The sequence below is a fragment of the Dipodomys merriami genome, unplaced genomic scaffold, assembly GCF_024711535.1.
Source record: "Dipodomys merriami isolate MVZ:Mamm:240054 unplaced genomic scaffold, mDipMer1.0.p SCAF_42, whole genome shotgun sequence".
Classification (NCBI taxonomy): Eukaryota; Metazoa; Chordata; class Mammalia; order Rodentia; family Heteromyidae; genus Dipodomys; species Dipodomys merriami.
The window spans coordinates 1,647,322-1,670,168 of record NW_027205826.1 but is presented as its reverse complement, the minus strand read 5'-3'; the positions used below and the strand labels follow the sequence as shown (position 1 = coordinate 1,670,168).

Sequence of the window (22,847 nt, the reverse complement as noted above, 5' to 3'; positions counted from 1 at the left end):
CGCGGCGCGGCGCGGGGCCGGCGGTCGGCGCGGCCCGGAGGCGCGGGGGGCCGCGGCGCGGGCCCGGGGCCGCCGCTAGCCCGCACCGAGGGCGCGGGCCGGGGATGTGGGCGCCCGCCGCGGGGAGCCCCCGCCGCGCCCCGCCCAGCCAGCCAGCCCGAGCAGCCAGACGCGCGGCCGGCGGTCTGGGGGCGCGCCGCCTCCCGACCCCCAAGATGTGAAGCGCGGAGGGCGGAGACGCAGCGATCGCCGGGCCGGGCGCCAGGCCGCGCCACCCGCTGCGCCCGCGGCGGGGTCCGCGCCCCGCGCCCCGCGCCCCCTCCGCGCGCGGCCCGGCCTCGGCCCACCGCGGGGCGTCCCGCCTCGCCCAGACAAGTTTGGAACGATGATCGCCGTCCACCCCGACGGGAAGATAATGGTCAGACGATGCCTGGTCACCCTGAGACCCTTCCGGTAAAGTTCCCCGCGGGCCGGCGCGCCGGGGCTCCCCGCTCCCCCCGCGGGGGTGGGCGGCCCGCGCCTCCGCCCTCGGACAGGACCCGCGGCGGAGCTGGGTGGGGGGCCGGGGAGGAAAGGCTGTCATGTAGACGTGTCCCCGGTTGGGGGCGGCCTCGGGGTGGCCGAGGTGGGATTGGGGTTCCGGAGGACCGAGGCCGTGGCCTGGGCCTGGGCAGCGACCCAGCCAGGGCCCCCCCCCTCCCCGCCCCGGTCCCGACCCGTGGGGCGTCTCCCCCGCGCGGGGCTTCCCACCCGGGCGGCAAAGTTATCGCGGGGTGCCGGGCGGCGCCCCCTCCCGTCGACCCGCCGTCCCCTCCGCAGAGCCCGGCCCCTTCCCCGCCCTCCGCCCGGCCGGGTGCAGACCCGGGTCCCCGGGGAGCGGCGCCGGGATGGGGTCACGACCCCCCCCCCCCGCGGGCCGGGCGCAGCAGGCGGAGGGGGGGCGGGAGGTCGGCGGAGGGCGGGAGCACGGAGCCCTCAGGCCACAGGTGGGGTCCGGGCGGAGCAGTGGCCAACCCCGGGGCGGGGCTGTCCGAGGGGCTGGGCCCGGGGACCCTGGGGCCGCCGAGTGTGCGGGGCTCCTGGGCTGTGGGGAACCCCTGACCCAAGCCCGGCACCCTGGGAAGGGCCTTGCGCCTCCAGGGAAACCCTGCCCCCCTGCCTTCCCGGGGTGCCGCGGGGCAGACCCCCGGCTCCCACCCCATCCCGCCCCATCCCAGGCCCCATCCCAGGCCCCCGGCCCGCGGCGCGGCCTCCAGCACCGCGGACAGCGCCGGGCTGCGTCCCGCTGGGTTTCCCGGAGCCCCTGTGGCCGGGCCTTTGTCCCACGCGTGCCCTGCGGTGGACCGAAGCTCGGACGGCGAAAGCGTTTTCACTTGAGTCCCCTACAAGCGAAGGGGGGGTCCTGAGCCCTGGGAGGTGAAGGTGCTGGGCTTCAGGTCTAGAAGGGGCTCCCGGGCTGGGGAGTCCCTCCAAGAGCTGTGTCCCCAGGGATCCCCGTGGGTGGGTGACAGCCCCCCTCCCCAGGGTGCTCCGGCCGTGACCCAGGAACCACCCCAATTTAATTTTGGGGGGGAACCTCTGGATCTGAGCCCTGCCCCCAGGCAGGGAGGAATTCAGTGGGGGGGGGGGAGGTGGTGTCCCTCCATGTCCCATCTCCCCAGGGACCAGAGGGCAGAAGTTCCCTCCCCGGGGAGCCCGGACCAGCCACCTTCTGGCCCCACTGCTCCCCGGCTAACCTCGGACAGCTTCTTTTAAACTTAGGCTGGAAATTTTGTTGTGTTTTTTTTTTTTATTTTCTTCTGCAATTATGTTTTCTTTATGGGCCAAATTTTAATTAAGCCCTGCTCTGCCAGTTTCAAATAATGAAGATTAAAATGCATAAAGCAAGTCTTGCAGAAAGATACCTACACGTGCAGAGTCAGGGATGGAGTCGGGGTGTGGCTGTTGGAAATCTTTGGCATGATTGGGGGGGCTCTCACACCTGTGGGGGCAGGGGAGTGCCCTCTCTCAGCTCTACTAACTCATCATGGCCTCTGATGGGTGTGAGGTGTGAGATCATCTGTCACTCTTACCTGCCCCCAGCTCTGCGCTGTTTGGGGCCCCAGACTGAGCATTTAGGCTGGAGGAGTTTGGGGCTGGACTAGAGGGTGTCTCTGGGCCTGTTCCCTGCTCCCCCTTCCCCATGCCCTCAGGTACCACAATACTAGATAACCTGGTTAAATAATCAATAGTTTATGTTGGTCAGGTGCTGGTGGCTCACACCTGTCATCCTAGCTACTCAGGAGGCTGAGATCTGAGGATCGCAGTTCAGAGCCAGCCCAGGCAGGGAAGTCTGTGAGACTCTTATTTCCAATAAACCACTAGAAAAACAGAAGTGTCGCTGTGGCTGAAGTGGTAGAGCACTTGCCTTGAGCTGAAGAGCTGAGGGACAGTGCCCAGGCCCAGAGTTCAAGCCCCACGACTGTCCCCCCTCCAAAAAAAAGGCAGAAGTGGTGGTGTGTCTCACGTGGTAGAGCACCAGCCGTGAGTGACAAAGCCAAGGGCCAGTGTCCAGGCCCCAGTATTGTGTGGAGGGAATGGAATGGGGTCATTTGGCCAGCATCACACCTGTATGGCCCTCCGTGCTCAGTTGGAAACATGCTGGGAGCCCTGGGTTGGGCAGAGGGAGGGCTCAGCAGGCTCATCCAGCAGTGACAGGTGCCTGGAGCCCGCTGGGCGCCCAGACCGGGAAGGGTTACGGTGAGCCGGTGATGGATGACTTGGGCAGGCTGTGCACGCAGCACCTGGGATGGCCCCAGTGATGGACGGGGGCAGGTGGATCTCGGCTGGATGGGTTTCTTGCCCTCTAGCTGGCATCAGGCCTACTGTTGCGTCTCCTACTTTAGCATGTATTGGGATCAACAGGAGAGCGTGTGAAAACACTGCCCACCACCTCCCTGCGCCCGGCTCAGTATGGGGTGTCAGCCTTCGCCTCTAATTCTCTAATTCTCGTGATACGCTGGGAGGAGCAGGCTCTGTCTTGAGGCTAGATCTTCCAGATCTCTCCCTATGGCCTCCTGGCTTTGTCCTATGGAGGAGGAAGCCTCCTGGGCCCAAGTTCTGCTTCCTGCTCGTTCCTCTGTGTGTGTGTGTGTGTGTGTGTGTGTGTGTGTGTGTGTGTGTGTGTGTGTGTGTGTGTGTGTGTGTGTGTGTGTATGAATTCAGGACCTCACACTCTGGTTTAGCTTTTTTTTCTTTTTCTCTCAATGGTTGTGCTCTACCGCTTGAACCATAGCTCCACTTCCGGCTTTGTACTAGTTAATTGGAAATAAGAGGCTCGTGGACTTTCCTCCCCCAGCTGCCTTCAAACTATGATCCTCAGATCTTAGCCTCCTCAGTAGCTAGGCTAACAGGCGTGAGCCACCAATGCCCAGCTTCTTCATACATACTTAAAGAACTGCTTGGCCCCTCCTGAGCGGCGCGGTATTGAGGTCTGCCCAGCTGACCTGCCCTTCCCCCCCCCTTCCCCCGCAGGCTCTTTGTCCTGGGCATCGGGTTCTTCACTCTCTGCTTCCTGATGACATCTCTGGGAGGCCAGTTCTCCGCCCGGCGCCTGGGAGATTCCCCCTTCACCATCCGTACAGAAGGTACTGGAAGCAGGTGTTTACAAGCTGCGGGGCGGGGGGGGGGGCGCTTCTGGGACCCTGTCCCGGGCTTCCTGGTCACCCAGAGGTGAGGGGCAGAGAAGGGAGGCCTCTGCGGCTCTGTGTGTGCAGCCAGACTTCATCCGGGCTCTCCCCGGGGTAGGGGAGACGCCGTGTGTTCGTGGTACTGGGGTTTGAACTCGGCGTTGTACTGGCTGGCATGTTTGCTCCGCTGGCGCTGAAACTCTCGAGCCACGCCTTGGGTTGTAGAACTCCTCTAGTTGGGGTGTCAGGAGTGGTGACGTTGGTATGACACCCCCTCTTTGAAGTGTACATATTCTGTGTCTTTGGCCCAGGCCCCGCCACAGTGAGGGACAGGCCCGGCCGCAGGTGCACAGGTCTTGTCTCTGAGCTCAGGGGCGTAGATCTTTCCTTGCTCCCTGCACACGTGATGCTTGCAGGGCATGATGTGGAGGTTCAGAGCAGGGCTCTGGGGACCAGCCAGCCTGGGGGTTGCATCTCTGCTCATCCCCTACTAGCTGGGCGACACTGACGGAGTCACTTCAGCCAGCCACAGAGAGAAAAGTAAAGACCCTTTCAGAGGGCTAGGTGCCAGTGGCTCACGCCTGTAATCCCAGCTCCTCAGGAGGCTGAGGTCTGAGGATCCTAGTTTGAAGCCAGCCCAGGTAAACAAATCCAAGAGATTCTTATCTCTGATTAATGGCGGTGTGACTCTGGCAGCAGAGCAAAAAAGGTTGGGGAGAGTACCCAGGCCCTGAGTTCAAGCCTCAGTACTGGCACCAAAACACACTCATCAGAGTTGGATGGAATGGCTGGTCTCATACAGAAATCACAGTGGCCCCGCGTCCCACAGCTGCATGGCTTTGTGGGATGGCCTCCCCTCGCTCCCCCCCCCATCCCGGAAGTCCCTCTTCCACCTGCTCCCGGTGGTGGGCCGTGGACAGTAGTCTGCAGTCGCCCAGGCCATGGTGTGGAGTGGGCGCGGTGAGCCGCACTCACGGCGCGGTGCTAGTCATCACCCGTTCATTCCTCCAGCTTCGCACGGGCAGAAGCTCCCGGAAGGATTGCACACTTGTTAGTCATTGGAGCCGGTGTCAGTGAATGGATCCATCTGACTGGCACGAGCGCTCAGCCTTTGAGCGTGCGCCTTCGTGCCTTCTCGGATGAGGGGGGCGGTACCGGGCTGTCCCAGGGGCTGCTGGGAGCAGGGGTGAAGTCTCCAGGCATGCCTGGCAGAATGGGGTCTCCACCCGCCCTTGGGGGGGGCTGTGCTGAGTCTGATGGGGCGAGGCTGCGGGAAACAGCACCGAGGGGGTAGTGGGGGTGGAGGGGGTGGAGGGGGTGGGGGTGGAGGTGGAGGGGGCAGAGAGGGTGGAGGGGGGTGGAAGGGGTGGAGGGGGTGGAGGGGGCGGAGAGGGTGGAGGGGGGGTGGAAGGGGTGGAGAGGGCGGAGGGGGTGGAGGGGGGTGGAGGGCGTGGAGGGGGTGGGGGTAGAGGGGGCGGAGGGGGTGGAGGGGGTGGAGGGGGGGTGGAAGGGGTGGAGGGGGTGGAGGGGGCGGAGAGGGTGGAGGGGGGGTGGAAGGGGTGGAGGGGGCGGAGAGGGTGGAGGGGGGGTGGAAGGGGTGGAGAGGGCGGAGGGGGTGGAGGGGGGTGGAGGGCGTGGAGGGGGTGGGGGTAGAGGGGGCGGAGGGGGTGGGGTGGAGGAGGCGGAGAGGGTGGAGGAGGGTGGAAGGGGTGGAGGGTGGAGAGGGTGGAGGGGTGGAGGGGGTGGAGGGGTGGAAGGGGTGGGGGGGTGGAAGAGTGCACAGATGCAGGGATGCTGGCCGCAGAGGCCAGGAGAGGCGGGCATGGGTGGTGGGAAGGTCAGGTGCACATGCCCAGGCTCTCCAATGCCACCCCTAGACGGGGCCATGCTGGGCTGGAGGAGGGGTAGACCGTGACCCCCAGGAACCTGGACTTCCTGAAAGGTCAGAGGTCTGAGAAGCCAAACTAATGGTGTAAGGGGGGGAGGGGTATGTGCTGGGCTATGGTTCTGCCTTCTCCCTGGGGTGGTTGCAGGGGCCCGGGGAGGGGAACAAGGCATGTGCTCTTCTCCTACCATGGCCCCTGGCCTGGCCTGGCAGGTGTGTGTGTGTGTGTGTGTGTGTGTGTGTGTGTGTGTGTGTGTGTGTGTGTGTGTGTGTGTGTGTGTGTGTGTGTGTGTGTGTGTGTGTGTGTGTGTGTGTGTGTGTGTGCGCACAAGGCCTTATCCCAAGGCTCAGGACCTGGGTACTGTCCCTTAGATTTTCTGCTCAAGATGGGCACTCTACCACTTGAGCCACACCTCCACTTCTGGCAGTTTTGAATGGCTAATTAGAAATAAGAGTCTCATTGGCTTGACTGCCCAGGCTGGCTTTGAACCTGGATCCTCAGACCTCGGTGTCTTGAGTAGCTAGGATAACTGACCGGAGCCACTGGCGCCCAGGCTCTGGGCTGGTGAAGTGCACTCGCTTACACATGTTAAGAACTAGGAAAGTGGGGCTGAACAGGAATTAGGAGGAGGTCTAGCTTCTTTCCTTCTTGCTGCTGCCCTCCCCCAGCCCCTTCCTTTCTGCAAAGTTGTTTAGCGCTAGCTGCTTGGAGCATGTAATCTCAGTTCCCGGCTCTCCCCAGCTCTCTGTCTTGTCTTGAAATAGCAGCCAGGAACTTCTCTGGGGAGAGGCCTGGAGGCTTCAGGCCCTTGCTTCTAGCTGCCGGCGTCTGCCTGGTGTTCCCTGGACCGCGCTGGCCCTGGCCAGGGATTGATTGAACTGTCCAGAACTCTGCAGCCTCAGCTGGGTCCGGTGTGGCTGTGGCAGCCACATTGTGCAGAGGGCCAGATGTGCCTTCTCCTCCAGCTGTGGGTCCCAGAGCTTTCCCTGAGAGCAGGGAGGTCTCTGCTCCCCGGCAGTTTATGGAACCAGCTGTAAAGGGTAGAGCTGCGGGTGGAAGGGACAGAGCCACGGAGAGAATGTCTGGGGAGGAGAAGGCCTCTGCAGGAACAAACACACCCCCTGTCTCTCGCCAGGTGCTGGTGGCGTATACCTATCACCCTAGCTATTCAAGTGTTGGTGGCTCACACCCGGAATCCTAGCTACTTAAGCTGAGATCTGAGGATCACAGGCTGGGACTCTTATCTGCAATGAACCAGCAAAAAGCCAGAAGTGGAGCTGTGGCTTACATGGTAGAGCATTAGCTTTGAGCAAAAAAGCTCAGGGACAGTGCCCAGGCCCTGAGTTCCAGCCCTAGAACCAACACACACACACACACATGCTCGCGCACGCAAAATCCCCCTGTCTCCAAATGTGAACATGCATTTATTTCCTGGTACGCAGCTTCCCTCATTTGCATGGGAGATGTGGAAGGGAGGAACCTGTCTGGAGGCTGAGATGTGAGCCTGGGACCTGCAGTTCAGCGGATGCTAAGAATGAGGGGTGATGTCAGCCTGCTGCGCCAGCTCGGCTCTGGTTGTCAGGCGTCTGGCCCCCTGGCTGGCTGGCTTCTTCCTCGGCACCCATTCCCGCTGCTGGGCCCTTGGCTGTTGGCGATGGGTCTGGGAGGGAGGGGTAGCCTGTTCCAGTCCCAGGACAGGTGCAGGCAGTGGGGGGGGGGGGGGGAGGCACAGGGAGTTTGGCCTGGGCTTGGAGAGAGGCTCAGGCTACCTGTTTTCTGGGGCGCAGTTCTACTGGCCCTTTCTGTCTTGCTTGATCGATTGCCTGATTGCATGGGAGATGGGGAGGGACGGGTGGCCAGAGAGACCCCAAATTTGTTTTATTCAAGGCAATGGCACAGCAGTGGGATTTCCTGGCCCCACTGATTCAAATCTGCTAGGTGTTTGGAGAGGAGAGGATTGGGAAAGGGACTTGCCTGTTTATGGTACTGTTTATGGTATAGAAACAAGACCCTCTTTCCCTCCTGCCCTCCCTTTTTCCCTCCTCCTCTTCTTCCTTCCCTCCCTCCTCCCTTTCCTTCCTTCTTTGGGTTTGAACTCAGGACCTCTCATTTCTAGGCAGGTACCACTTGAGCCACACCCTCAGCCCTTTTTCCTTTAGTTACTTTAGTTAGGAAGGACAGAATCTGGAACTTTCCTTCTGCTGAGCTTACATTTCAGTCCCCTCTGTCTTCACCTCCAGAGGTAGCTGGGCTTACAGGTGTACACCACCATGCCTGGCCTTACAGGCCCATTTTCCTCCAGGCCCTAGCTCCAGCCTGAATCCCAGGGGCCTTCCAGTCCTCACCCCGCCCACATCGCACCTGTTGTCCCCCTGTCTCTTTAAGGCTGGCCTGGCCCTCGTTCCTGCTGGTACTGTGCCAGGCTCCTGCAGCCCTCCCAACCCTCCCCTCCCGGCCCCTTGGGCAGGCTCAGCTGTCAGGGGAGCAAAGCCATGTGGTATCTTGTATCCTGTGGGTTCAGGGAAGCCGGTGGTGAGGGCCCCTGAGGGGGAGAGGGAGGGGCTAGAGTCTGGTGTCAGGGACAGCCTGGTGACTCAGGGCACGCCCAGTGCCCTCTCTGCCTGCCCCCTCTTCTTCCTGTCTCAGGATCTAGGAACTTCTCTCCTGCCATCTGGCGGGGGTTGGCTGCAGGTGGGCCAGGTGTCCTGGCCTCCAGCCTTGCAGCCTTGTCTGTCCCCTGAAGCCTGCCCGGGTGTTCTGGCTCCTTCCCTCCCCCCTCCCTTCCTCCCTCCCTCCCTTCCTTCTCTCCTTTCCTTCCTTCCTTCCTTCATTTGGTAGGGTTTGAACTCAGGGCCTTGCGCTTGCACATGCCAGGCAAGCGCTGGACTGTTTGAGCCACACCCCAGCCCTTCTCTGCTCTGATATTTTTGATATGGGGTCTTGACTTTTGCTCTGGACAGCCTGGACCTCGATCCTCCTATTTACACACAGGGATTTCTTTTCTTGTCTTGTCTTTGTTTTCTTTTTTCTTTTTTTGGTTGGTCGTGGGGCTTGAACTCGGGGCCTGGGCGCTGTCCCTCAGCTCTTCAGCCCAAGGCTAGTGCTCTGCCCACTTGTCTGGTTTTCTAGTAGTTTTAGTGGAGGTAAGATTCTCACAGACATTCTTGCCCAGGCTGGCTTTGAACTGAGATCCTCAGATCTCAGCCTCCTGAGGATTCCAGGCGTGAGCCACCAGTGCCCGGCTCACACTCAGGGTTTTCTACAGAATGGTCTGGAGGATCAGGATGAGGACAGAGAAGGGGAGGAGTGGGGGCAGGAGTGGGGGCAGGAGGCAGCAGCTCTGACTCCCAGAAAGCAGACCCCCCCACACTGGGCACAGGACTCACTCGGGGGCAGACTCCCCACTGGGCACAGGGCTGGCATGAGGGTACACAAACCTCAGGCCCAGGGGCCCCATACCCCAGAGTTTCAAATCAGCAAGTTTAAGCAGAGGCCTGGGAATCTGAATGCTAGCAGCCTGGCTGGGAGGTTCGGTTGCAGAGTGCAATAATGGACCATTGTTTTAGAAACTGGTCTAAGCCCCTGCGGTGGCTCATTCCTATAATCCCAGCTCCTCTTGAGGCAAAAATCAGAAGGATTGGGTACATAAATTAGGGAGACCGCAGCTCAACAAACAAGCTAAACATAACAATGAAGCCTGCCAGCCCTGTAGGTGTGAAGCAGAGGTAGAAGGGTTGCAGTGCAAAACAAGTAAGACCCTGCTTAAAAAACAAAACAAAACAAAACAAAAAAGCAATTAAAGCAGCAGCTACACCTGCTCACACTTGTGAGCTAATCAGGAGCCTGAGATCTGAGGATCATGGTTCAAAGCCAGCCTAGGCAAGAAAGTCCATAAACTCTTATCTCCAATTAATCACAGAAAAACCCAGAAGTGGAGCTGGGCTCAAGTGGTAGAGCACTCACCTGGAGCAAAGGAGCTCAGGGACAGTGGGCTCAGGCCCAGAGTTCAAGCCCCACCACGAGGAAAAGGGAAGAAAAGGACTAAAGCAAAATGGGGCTGGTAGTATGGTTCAAGTGGTAAAGCCCCTGCCTAGCAAGCGTGTGACTTTGAGCTTAAACTCCAGCACCGCAAGAAAGGAAAAGGTAGGAAGGAAGGAAGGAAGGGAAAGAGGGAGGGAGGGAGGGAAAAAGAGAAGAAAGGAGGAGGGAAAGAGGGAGAAAGGGAAAGAGGGAGGAGGAGGGAAAGGGAGGAAGGAAAGCAGGGAGGGAAGGAGGGAGAGGGGGAGGAAGGAAAGGGAATTGAAGGGGAGGGGAGGGGAGGGAAGGGAAGGGAAGGGAAGGGAAGGAGAGGCTTCCTGGGACCCAGGCCCCTGAGCCATTATGCCCACAACTCTGTTTTCAGCACATGAAACCCAGGCCCAGAGAGGTGGCCAGAGTTCCCAGGGCAGCCCAGCGGGCAGGGAGCAGGGCTGGCCTAGAGTCTCCCGCCGCAGAGGGGGCTCTACACTGGGGGTGTTGGGGGACACGCCCACTCACCCCATCCCTGGCGGGGAAGGGGGTGTTGGGGCGGGGAGAAGGGGGGAAGGGGGTTCTGAGGAAGACCATAGTGGGGCTGGGGCCACGCTGACCGTGCCACGCTGTGCCCACAGTGCCCGGCGGCCCCGAGTCCCGCGGCGTCCTCCGCAAGATGAGCGAGCTGCTGGAGCTGATGGCCAGGCGCGTGGACGCGCTGGCCCGGCTGGGGAACGGCAGCGAGCCGCAGCCGCAGCCGCAGCGAGCCAGCGAGGCGTGCGCGGCCGTGGACAGGTGAGGGCGTGAGCTCACGCACGCACACGCATGCACACGCACACGCATGCACGCACACATGCACATGCATGCACGCACACATGCACACACGCAGGCACACACGGGTGGTCGCGCTGGCCAGCCCCGAATCCCAGGGACGCTGCCCTGGGGGTGGGGTGGGCTGGCACCCAGAGGGCTAGCCTGGAGCCAGCGCCCTGCGTGGTGCTAGCCCACTCTGTTTGCCAGCCTTGGGCTCCCGTCTGTGGCTGAGGAGGAAGAACCTCCATCTTCTTCCTCTGCCCTTCTGGAAGCTTCCACGTGGCCAGGTCCATGGCGGGGAGAGGGGGTGGGGGGTGCTGATGGATCCTCCGGGGAGAGCATCATTTGCTGTTTTAGCCTAGGCAGAGCTGATTCGCGAGGCGGGTTGGTGGTGGCCAGCCTCCGGCTGTGCATTCTCAAGCCCCGTGGAAACCATCTCTGAGTCTTCCATCGGAGGCCGTCTGTGCTCACGTTCTGGGTCTGCCCAGCCGGGGCTGAGCCTCGGGGGCCCGTGGGGAGGGGGACATGGGACATGGAACGGGGCTCGGTCCCGGAGGACACAGAGAAGGACACGCTGAAGGAGGGGGAGTGAGGGCTGGGCCTGAAGGAGGCTAGGGGTGGAGGTTGCCAGCAGTCTCCCAGCCCAGCCCGGCTGGCTTGGCTGGGATTAAAGTCAGGGCCTTCAGAGCTTGGTGATTTGAAGACGGCTGGGGAACTCTGACAGCTCCAATTCCCTCCCCGCAGGCCCTGGGCTCCCCAGTTCCCAGCTCAAGCCGGGCCAGGGCCTTGGGCTCCTAGCCTAAATTCAGGCCACAGACATGGAGACTTCCTCTCCCTCCCCGACCACCATAGACAGCCATTGTGCCAGGCCGGGATTCCCAGCCCTGCTCACACCCTTCTCTACCACCTAGACCCCCCCACCAGCACATTCTCCCCGGTTAGAGTGCCCCACATCACCATCTCCTCACCTGTCCCACCTCTCCTCACTTCCAAAGCTGGCAGCATCTTGTTGAAACAATAATTAGGTCAAATTCCTCCTCTTCTCACCACCCCCCCCTCTTTCATTCAGGTAAGAGCTCGACTCTTAGTCGAGCCCCACATGGTCTCTGGTTTTTCCTGTATGTTCCCAGCCTCCCCAATGTACCTGGAGCCATAGAGTTTCCTGCTAGCCACAGGGCCTTTGCACTGGCTTTCTTTCCGCTGCTTAGAATGATCTTTTCCTGGATCTGGCTAGGTGGAAGAGCCAGCTTTCTCCCTTCTCCCAAGCTCAGGTGGCAATCCTAGGAGGCCTTTCCTGACCAGACCCCACTCCCACAGATGTCCCTGTAGACCTCTCCTTAGCACTGTCATACATGCCGTGTTTTGATTCCCTGCACCTTGCTGCCTGGCTCTGACGTTGGAGCACAGGTGCAGGGAATGCGGCCTTTGCTCCTGCTGCATTCCAGGCTGCAAGGACCCCAGCCGCATGGGACCGCTCAGTAAGTACTTGCAGAAGAAAGAAAGGGAAGGAGGAGGAAGGAAGGAAAGGAGGGACCGAGGGAGTGGGGGCGGGCCCTTTGCGGCGTTCAGTGAGGAGCAGGGCTGAGCGTCTGCACATGAAGAAGTTAGACTCCAGAAGGGTTTCTAGCCAACCCTGTCCCCTACGAGCTAGGCCTCGTTTCCCACTTTCCCACTCTGTGTCCTGGGAAGACACAATGGCAGACATGTCAGGAACCCGTACTAGGAAGAGTCTGACTTCGGGGACGGTTTGGGGGCCTGTGGGTCACAGCGTCTCAGAGCTCAGGCAGGTGGATGGCGGCTGGAGGGGGGCAGGTCGCAGCCACTGTGGGTGCAGCCCGGGAGAAGACAAGCTGGTTTGGGGTTTTGTGGGGTTTTTCTTTTTGACACTGAACATGTGCAGACTTCATTTTTTTCACTTTTATTAGCATTAATTGGCATTTCAGTTTTCATTATCTTCAGATACTTGTTCAAAGGGGTTTCACTCGAACATAGCGGCTTTGTGTACCATGCATTTGATCAGGTTTCGTTTTGACACGTCCAGATGGGGCCGTGGTGCGCTTTGATCACTCGGCCTGCCCACTTCCCCTTGTCTCCCCCCGACCCCCCTTCCCAAACCTTCACTTTTTCCAGCTTTTTTGTTCCCCCAGCACTAGGGCTTGAACTCAGGGCATGGGTGCTGTTCCTGAGCTTCTTTGCTCAAGGCTAGCACTCTACCACTTGAGCCACAGCGCCACTTTTGGCTTTTTCTGTGTACGTGGTGCTGAGGAATCAAACCCAGGGCTTCATGCATGCCAGGCAAGCACTCTGTCACTGAGCCACCTTCCCGGGTCCCTACTTCCAGCTTTTGGTGGCAAATTGCAGATTAGAGTCTCCCAGAGTTTCTTGCCCAGGCTGGCTTTGAACCTGGATCCTTAGATCTCAGCCTCCTGAAGAGCTGGGGTTACAGGGGTGAGCTACAAGCACCCGCTCATCAGCAAGTTTTTGTCCTCTGATTTTAAAAGGAAGTCAGACATCTCCACGGGCCTCTAAAAGAGTCGTGAGTGCCGTGGACCTCCTGGAGAAGCCGTGCTGGGATCATAACCTCTTGGTGACTCCGTGGCTCTGGCCCTCCCCGCCCCCATCCCCTCTGGACAGCTGCGCCCTGTCACCCCTCGGCCACTTCTCTTCCCTTGTCCATCTGGGCTCTCCCACTCAAATCACATCGCAATCATTTGCTTTTAGTTTATGTTTGAAATAGCATCTTAGACCAGCCTTGTCCAGGCCAGCAGTTGGCTCTTATTACCTCGAGTCTCTGCCTCCTAAGTGACTGGGATTACAGGTGTGCATGCTCATACCAGCCCCAACACATCCACTTCTGTAGTCATTTATAGAAAGACTTCTAAGGACAAGAAGCCTAATTGTATACTATTTGAGAATAGAAAGTGCCACACACATGCGAAGTCCAGTATAATAACAATAATTCTGTTTCAAAGTAGTTGAACTTGTTAAATCACACAGATGCAGTCTGCACTATTTAAAGCCTGTGCTAGCAAATGTTTTAGGGGGGGAAAAAGTGCCTATTGTAGGAAAAATGGCTGATTCTCTCCCCAAAGTTGAGATGATTGTTGTAAGTAGGGAGCCAGAAAAAGAAAAACAAAAACAAATGCTTAATGGGTTAAGCATTTATTGAGCACTTGCTGTATACTGACATCTGGACATTTAATCTCATATTGAATCCTTACAGTAACTCTGCTTCTTTTTGTTGGTGATGATCATGGAGCTTGAATTCTGGGCCTGGGCGATGTCCCTGAGCTCTTTTTCTCAAGGCTAGTGCTCTACCACTGGATTGACAGCTCCACTTCCAGTTTTCTAGTGGGTAATTGAAGATTAGAGTCTAAGAGACTGTCCTGCCCGGGCTGGCTTTGAACCATGATCCTCAGATCTCAGCCTTCTGAGTAGCTAGGACTACAGGTGTGAGTCACCAGTGCTAAGCTGATTTCTGACTCTTTAGGCATAGACACCTGAGCTGAGAGAAGCTAGGTAATTGGCCCCAACTCCCACAAATGTGCCTTGGAGACTGGCCCTCAGCCTGTCTGCTAAATCTCTGAGGAACTCGGACAGCCAAGGGCAGCCCTGAATTCTTTGGCCATGAGCACAGCTACGGAATGAAACGAGGGCTTCAGCAAGATGATCATGGAGGCCTCGGGCCCCGGGGGCTCACATCTGCAACCCTAGCTGCTCAGGAGCCTGAGATCTGAGGATCTCAATTCAGAAACGTCTGTGACACTCATCTCCAATTAACCAGCAAAAAACAAAACAAAGCTGGAAGCTTTAAGCTGGGGCTTAAGCGGTAGAACACCAGCCTGGAGCCTGGTATAGTAGCCAGACTCTGTGTTCCAGCCCTGTTACACACACACACACACACACACACACACACACACACACACACACACACACACACACACACACACACACACACATACACACACACACACACACACTCTCTCTCTCTCTCTCTCTCTCTCTCTCTCTCTCTCCAACCTGAGTTTACTGGTGTTTTGGTAGTTTGCAAGGCCGCAGGCTGCTGCAGTAGAATTCATTCCGCTATAGTGTAGGAGAGAAAAACAGATTCAACAGCTGTCTGTGCCTGGGAGATGCCGGACATCCGAGGTTCTCAGAGGGTCCCATGTGGGCTGCAGTGGGCATTCCTCCACCTGCTGCAGCTCCGGCCCAGCCCTTGGCACACGTGCAGACCTGCCCCCTTGCTGGTGCTCAGTGCCCATGGTCATGCCCCGAGGAGGGGGGCGTGGCTGTCTCCTGCATGCACTGGATGGAGGCCCCTCCCCTGGAGTCCTGCCACCCTCCAATCCCATGGCTTTTGCTGAATGGCCACGCCCCCCCAGGTCACCCAGTTGGGCGCCCAGCTCACCCTTGGCTTCTCCCCACAGGCTGCCTGCTGGGGCAGGCCTCATGGAACGGATCCAGGCCATTGCCCAGAATGTGTCTGACATTGCCGTGAAGGTGGACCAGATTCTGCGCCACAGCCTGCTCCTGCACACCAAGGGTGCGTGTGGCCCCCGAGGCCCGTGTGCTGGGTCCAGTGGAGGCTGCCCCCCCACCAGGCCCATGGGCTGGGCCAGGTGGAGGTTGGGCGGCGTATGGCCCCACAGCAGCTCACTCGGTCCTCTCCACTCTGGCCTGCCTGAGGGACGGAGGCTGGAGGACCATCCTGAGTCTCTGGTCCTGGAACCTGGAGGAGGCTGGGAGGGATAAAAGAGAGCAGCTCCAACCTAGGGACACCTCCCCGCCCCATTCCTGTATAGGCTTAGAAAAGAAGTGTGGGGGGAGCCGGGCACTGGTGGCTCACGCCTGTCAACCTAGCTACTTAAAAGGCTGAGATCTGAGGATTGTGGTTCAAAGCCAGCCTGGGCAGGAAAGTCCATGAGACTCTTATGTCCAATGAATCACCAGAAAACCAGAAGAGGTGCTGTGGCTCAAGTGGTAGAGCACCAGCCTTGAGCTGAAGAGCTGAGGGACAGCGCCCAGGTCCTGAGTTCAAGCCCCATTACAGCAACCCTCCAAAACCCTCCTCGGCCCTCCTCGGCCCTCCCTGGCCCCGGGTCTGACCCGGCTGACCTCTCCCTGCAGTGTCGGAAGGCCGGCGGGACCAGTGCGAGGCACCCAGCGACCCCGAGTTCCCTGACTGCTCCGGGAAGGTGGAGGTGAGGCCTAGGCTGGGGCTGGGGGGGGGGGCGCCGCTCCTCGGGGGCTGGGCCGAGGCAGTTTCTGGACCAAGCCCTGGCTGGGCTGTCCTCGGCCAGGGTCTCAGTGCCAGCCTGGACAGCCCCAGCGTAGGCCGACCTCAGGGAGGTGGAGCCTCTTTAGGGGTGGGGGTGTCTCCCCAGCCATCGCCTCCCATTCCCCTGGGGTGAGTTGCCTTCAGAGGATCCTGAACTTTTCCCCACGTCCAGGGCTTGAGCTCAGAGTCTGGGTGCTGTCCCTTAGCTTGTTCACTCAAGGCTGACACTACCATGTGAGCCGCAGCTCCGCTTCGGGCCTTTTTGCTGGTTAATTGGAGATCAGAGTCTCTCGGGTTTGTCAGCCCTGGCTGGTTTGGAGCCAGGCTCCTCAGATCTCAGCCTCCTGTGGAGCTAGGGTTATAGCGCCTGGCGAATGAGTTATTCAACAGTCAACACGCGTGCTGCCCAGCAGCCCATCCCCTCAGGGACGGAGTGGGCCTCACCCGGCCCGCACAGGCCACAGCTGGGGCTCAGGCCCCGCCCCCGCCTCTGGGCACCATTTCCGGTGCATAAGGTCTGTCCTTGCAGCAAACCAGTCCCGCCCTGCTCCCCAAGCCTGGAGGGGCCTCCTGGGGACCCCCTGCATGGGGGCTGGCTTCCTGGGCCCAGCCCCGCCTCCTTGGAGACTGCCTTGCCCTTGGCCTCCAAGGTGACGGGATGGGGAATAAAAGACCAGGCAGACATGGTACCTGCCGCTCCTCCACACCCTCCCCGTCTCTGGGGTCCTCAGACCTGCTCCCTGCCTCAGTCTCCCTGATCTCTTCCTTGCCTCACCTGTGTGGCTGGGCAGGCCTGGCGTGGGGGGTCAGGGTCGCTGGGGGAGAGGTACTAACTGCCTGCCCAGACCTGGCCCTGTCTGCAGTGGATGCGGGCCCGCTGGACCTCGGACCCCTGCTACGCCTTCTTCGGGGTGGACGGCACCGAGTGCTCCTTCCTCATCTACCTCAGCGAGGTCGAGTGGTTTTGCCCCCCGCTGCCCTGGAGGAATCAGACGGCTGCCCGCAGGGCCCCCAAGCCCCTCCCCAGAGTCCAGGTAGGCCGTGGGGGCAGGCATGTGAGGGGCCGAGGTGGGGAGGGGTGGACCGCCAGCCCGCCAAGATCTTCGTTTGATCTGCGGTGGGGGGGGGGGCAGGGTCACGATGGACGTGGGGGGGGCCCCCGCGCTTCCCAAAGCTGGGGGAGCAGAATGACAGACAGGAGGCGCCAGCCTCACCTTCTGTGGGGTGCTGCACGCACCGGGCGGCCGGGCTCGAGGGCAGGATGAGGTCCCGCAGGTGCCCCCTTCATGGGCTAGAAAAACAGTAACAGCGTCATGAACGGAGGGCTTTGTGTGCTAGACCTGTTATTTGTACTTACATCTCCCAGCTGTCCTGATGGGATTGGGTTTAACAGAGGGCACGTAGAGTTCACAAGTCTGAGGTATATGGAAAACGTGGCCCCCGTGGAAGGCAGCCCCTCTGCAGCCCTGACCACTGCCCCTACTGCCCTTTACCCTGGTTGAGACCCCAGGCACTAAGTCAAAGGCCTCCCTAGAGAGGCTCAGGGGGTAACGGTTACTCAGAGCTGGGCCAGGACACCCCACCTTGGCTGGGGGAAAAGCAGAGCTATGGGCCGGGAAGGTGGCTTAGTGGTAGAGCACTTGCCTGGCATGCATGAAGCCCTGAGTTCAATTCCTCAGTACCACATACACAGAAAAAGCCGGAAGTGGCGCTGTGACTCAAGTGGTAGAGCGCTAGCCTTGAGCAAAAGAAGCTCAGGGACAGCGCCCAGGTCCTGAGTTCAAGCCCCAGAGCTGTGGCTGTGGATCTTGGGGCCTGCTGGCCACAGGGGAGGGAGGGGTCGGTGGAGCCTGAGAGCTGAGGTCGGGATGCTCCCACCCCAGGCAGTCTTCCGGAGCAACCTGTCCCATCTCTTGGAGCTGATGGGCAGCGGGAAGGAGTCCCTGATCTTCATGAAGAAGCGGACCAGGCGGCTCACCAGCCAGTGGGCCGCAGCTGCTCAGCGCCTCACACGGAAGCTGGCGGGCACCCAGAGGGACCAGAAGCAGGTACGTCATTCCCCTCGGGGAGTCGAGGCTGGGGGCCTCAAACAGGTGGTACTGGGTTTCTTTGCTCCTGGCTGGGGAAGGGCAGGCAAGTCAGGATAGATGTTAACGGGGCTTCTGGCCCTTTGAAGGCTGGAGGCAGAGTGACCAAGTCCTGACCATCCTCATTCTCTGCACATCTTGTTCTGATCAGGCAGAAAAGTCACGGCTTGGGTCTGGAAGTGTGGGATAATTTGGCTCACTTGAGAGAGTCCATCCAACTATCCTTCCACCATCCATCTACCCTTCCAGTCATCTGCCTATTTACCCAATCATCTGTCCATCCATCATCTGTCCATCTATCATCTGTCCATCTATAATCCATCCCTCTGTCTACCCCCTTATCCATCTCTCTATCCATTCATCCATCCATCTATCCATCATCTGTCCATCTATAATCCATCCCTCTATCCACCTCCTATTCATCTGCCTATTCATCCATCCATCCCTCCATCCCTCCATTTATTCATCATCTGTCCATCTATGGTCTGTCCATCCACCATCCGTCATCTGTCCATCTATCCACCCTTCTGTTATCTGCCTATTTATCTATTCATCCATCCATCATCTGTCCATCCACCATTCATCATCTATCCACCTATCTGCCCTTCTATCTATCTGCCTATTTTTCCATCCATCCATCATGCATCCACCATCCGTTATCCATCTATCCGTCCACCATCCATCTACCCACCCATCCATCCTTATTAGTCTTCCACCTCTTCATCTGTGCATCCATCTGTTCATGCATCTACCATCCATCCATTCACCCATCTACCATCCATCCATCAATCTATCTACCATCTGTTTCTCCATCCATCCATCATCCATCCAGCAATCAATTTACTATCCGTTTGTCCATCCATCTATCATCCATCCATCCCATCCATGCAATGGGGAATTACGTGACGCCCCTCGTCCTGTCTGTTTCTTTCAGAGCTCTTACCATCTCATGAAACTATCTCTTGTCTGTGTTTACCGTTGCCACCTCTCCCTCCTGGAATGTAAGCATGGAGAGCATGTGACTGCCTTAGTCTTGTGTACCCCAGTGCCCCCCATGTGGTCACTCTGGTGGGCACCACAGTGGCACCGCTGCGCAGGCCCGGCTGAGCCTCGCTGCCATGCGTTCTCCAGGCCGCTGCCGCCCTGGAGGAGGCAGCAGAGGGGAGGCCGCGAGCTGGTGTTCTTCCCGGCTGAGCCCCCGCGTCTTGCTCTGCTAGGTCCTGGTCCACATCGGCTTCCTGACGGAGGAGTCGGGGGACGTGTTCAGCCCGCGGGTGCTGAAAGGGGGGCCGCTGGGGGAGATGGTGCAGTGGGCTGACATTCTAGCTGCGCTCTACGTGCTGGGCCACAGCCTGCGGATCACGGTGTCCCTGAAGGAGCTGCAGAGGTGAGTCCTGGTGGGCCATGCTGGGGCTGGAAGGGAGGGGAGGGGAGGGTGACCGTTCGCCCAGGGCCAGGCTGCTCCACCTGTGGACCTCACAGCTCAGGGACCCTGGGAGCCTCGTAGCACTTGGTCAGGCTCCCGGTTCCCGCCCCACCTGCCCATCTGCCTCCCGTGGGCTCCTGGAGGGCACTGGGGGCTGTGTGCGGGCAGAGTGTGACCATCGGTCTGAAGGATTGAGCTGCCGGGCGTCGCCGGGCCCCTCTGCCGCGCCCCCAGCGGCTGGACTGGGGAGTGGCCGTTCTGCAGCTGCGTTCTTCCTGGGCTTGTTCTCTGTCTGGGCCTGGGAATTGCTGGAGGGTGCCAGGTGTGGTGGAGACGGCGACTCCACGGTGCTAGGAGCCCATGGAGTCCATGTGTGGGGAGACAATGAGGCCAGAAAGCCTCAAGGGGAGGGGCACTGAGGTTCAGTGGCTTTCGTTTGTTTTGGTTTGGTTTGGTTTTTGGTGGTACTAGGGTTTGGGACTTAGGGACGTTGTGTTAGCTCAGTCTACTTGGCTGGTACTCTACCACATGCGCCATGCCTCTAGCCCAGATATTGACCACTTACTGTTGAGATGGTATCACTGACTTCTGTTCAAGCTGGCTGTGAACCATGATTTTCCCAATCAGCCTCCTGAGTAGTTAGGATTACAGGCATGAGCCACTGGGGCCTTTTTTACAAGATTTTTTTTTTTTCCAGTGCCAGGGCTTGAATTCACTACTTCACACTCTGGCTTAGCTTTTTTGTTCAAGGCTGGTGCTCTACCACTTGAGACACGCCTCCACTTCCAGCTTTTGGGTAGCTAATTGGAGATGAGAGTCTCATGGAGTTTTCTTTCCTGGACTGGTTCTACGATCCTCAGATCTCAGCCTCCTGCGTACCTAGGATTACAGATGTGAGCCACCGACTCCTGGCTTGAGAGTGAATTTACCTTTTCATATCTCCAGGATACGTGTCTGCTGTGTGTAGAACTATATATGAAACATGTAGTGATGTCCAGCCATCACCAAGGCCCTGTGTCCACCTCACCACTCCCTCCCCCAGCCTCCTACTCTCTCGCTCTGAGAAACATCTAACTCAAATTGTGTTTTTTCTTTGTTTCTTAAAAAAACAAATCATCTTTCCTCATACTTGTTTTCCCAAAGACAATAGGTGGTTTCGTAGCACCTTGTTTTATAGTTTGGTTTGGAACTTGGTAAAAATATTTTCTGCTGGGGCTGGCGGTGGTGGTGCACTTTTGTCATCCTAGCTACTTGGGAGGCAGAGATAGGAGGATCAGGGTTCAAGGCCAGTCTGGGCAAAAGTTAGCAAGATCCTGTCTCAAAACCTGAGCTAGGCATCCTGTCTCAAAACCTGAGCTAGGCATACTGGTACAGGTAAATGGTTCTAGCAGCTCTGAAAGAGCGGTGGTCTGAGGCTATCCCCGGGAGAGCGTATCAGAAACAAACGAAAGCAAACAATGAGCTGGTTGTGAGGTCCTGAGTTTCAACCCAAGGGGGGGAAAATGGCATCTATTGTATGTAGTCTCTGATACATGCTTCTTTCACTCACTTTGTTTCTGAGGCACATCCATATTATTGTGTGTTATGTTTGTTAATTGTTTCACTGCTATATAATATTACATGAATATACATTATCTGTACTGTAACAGAATATGCATAATGGTTTGTTAGTGTTTCCCAGCGGTGGGTATTTTCCCTGCTTTATCATTATTATTATTTTAACACTGAGTGCCGCCATGGATATTCATGTACTTGTTTCCTATGCCAGGGTTTCACAGATCAATTGCACGATTTGTCCCCGGGCTGGGAGCTGTCTCTGAATTGTTGGTGCTGAACTCACACCGTGATTTAGTGCAACTGCCCAGGGACAAATCCTTTAAATGAATGCATCTGAGAGACAAATGGCTGCATCGATCTGGTTTCTCTGGGGTATAGAATTATGTGCATACTAGCTGGGGTTTGAACTGTGTGAAAATCCAATGTTACCAGACAATGTCAAACTTGTTTTCCAACATGACTGGGCATTCACGGCCCCGACAGTGTAGCTTCCACTGCGTGCCACATCCCCATCAGCGTTGGGATCGCCACACGTCTGCCAACCCTAACCTGCCTTTCCTGACACCCGCTGGGGCTGAGCAGGCAGTCAAATGGTTATATTCCATTGCTCTATCTACCTGTCTATCCTGGGGCTTGAACTCAGGATCTGGGTGCTGTCCCTGAGATTTTTTGCACAAGGCTAATACTTTCCTACTTAAGCCATATCTCCACTCTAGCTTTTCTGGTCATTAATTGGAGATAAGAGTCTCCCAGACTTTCGTAAGCGGGCTGGATCCAAATCAGGATCCTCAGATCTCAGCCTCCTGAGTAGCCAGAATTACAAGCATAAGCCTGACTCTTATTTATTTTTTTGGCAGTACTAGGATTTGAACTCAGGGCCTTGTGCTTGCAAGGTAGGTACTCTACCACCAGGGCCATGCCTCTGGCCCTTTTTGTTGCATTGCTTGTTTTTGAGATAAGTGTGCTTCTGGACTGTGATCTTCCTCCTACTTTACACATCCAGTATCTGGGATGTCTGATGTGCACCACCACACCAGCTTGAGATGGAGTCTCTGGGACTTTTGAGCTCAGGCTGCACAGGAATCATGATCATCCAATCTCAGACTCCTCCTCAGGTGAGGATGACAAGTGCCGACCTCTGACCCTGGCTAGTGTCTCTTGTAGAAAGGTCTTTATCCTGTCCCCAGGCTCTGAGCACCCAGGAAGGTGCTGAGGGGCCTGCGATCCTGGGGCACTGGCTCAGGCTTGGGCACCTACTCAGCTGGTTCAGTTCTTCCTGGGGTCCCCCCCCAGGAATCCAGGCAGAGTGAACAGGGAGAGGAGGAGGCTGGGCCTGGGGTGTATTGCGGAGGGGCCTTTACATGCAGTATAGTCTGAAAGTTTCCACTCCTGAAGTCTACGTGGCTGGAGTGATTCTTGGTGTGGGCTAGTCTGGGGCTGCTTGGAAGGGGAGAAAGTGGGAATGTCTAGTGGGGGGACACAGGGCCACACGGTGCAGGTGGGCACAGGTTACAAGAGGGGATGCCAGCTGTGAAACAGCCCCTCCATCTTTGCTGGCTAATGTCACCTGGACTGTCAGGGCCCCGATGGGAGCTGTCCGCAATGTGGTGCTGAAACCACAGACACACTCCCAGGTCTGGGAGAGGCAAAGGGGACATCTGGGCATAGTGTGTGTGTGTGTATGTGTGTGTGTGTGTGTGTGTGTGTGTGTGTGTGTGTGTGTGTGCGTGTGTGTGCGTGCATGTGTGTCTGTGCGTGCATGTGTGTGTGTGTGTACACTGCCCTGTGTATACATGCATGTGCATCCCCATGCACACACAGGCATGCACACACACCCCTCCCCACGTGTACAGAAAATCAGCCATCTTCCCCAAGGCATCCCTTCCTGCCAGACTCCTGCAGATCTGAACCTGCAGCAGGGGTTGGGGAGGGGCCCCTAGGGTCTGACATGGCAGCTGGATAAGTGGACAGCCCGGGGCTGTGCTCAGATGCCCTGGCCCTTGGTCCCCTGGGTGGTGTATGTGCGAATGAGCCTCGTGCTCAGACAGGGCAGAACGGTGTAAACAGCTCAGCCCCCTCGGGGGACATGCCCAGAAAAGTGCTTTCTAAATCTGTTAGCAG

The 22,847-nt window shown here is 58.1% G+C and overlaps 1 protein-coding gene across 1 annotated transcript in view; it reads left to right on the top strand.

Annotated features, from left to right (window-relative positions):
- The first annotated feature begins 339 nt into the window (after window positions 1-339).
- Window positions 340-22,847, top strand: part of Mgat5b (alpha-1,6-mannosylglycoprotein 6-beta-N-acetylglucosaminyltransferase B) — a 46,279-nt gene continuing 23,771 nt past the window's right edge. The window contains exons 1-8 of the mRNA XM_069992915.1: window positions 340-453; window positions 3,514-3,626; window positions 10,204-10,360; window positions 14,806-14,921; window positions 15,506-15,579; window positions 16,520-16,690; window positions 17,540-17,704; window positions 18,961-19,130. Of these exons, the coding sequence (XP_069849016.1) occupies window positions 386-453; window positions 3,514-3,626; window positions 10,204-10,360; window positions 14,806-14,921; window positions 15,506-15,579; window positions 16,520-16,690; window positions 17,540-17,704; window positions 18,961-19,130 (1,034 nt within the window). The 5' untranslated portion in view covers window positions 340-385. The remainder of the gene's footprint in view (window positions 454-3,513; window positions 3,627-10,203; window positions 10,361-14,805; window positions 14,922-15,505; window positions 15,580-16,519; window positions 16,691-17,539; window positions 17,705-18,960; window positions 19,131-22,847) is intronic.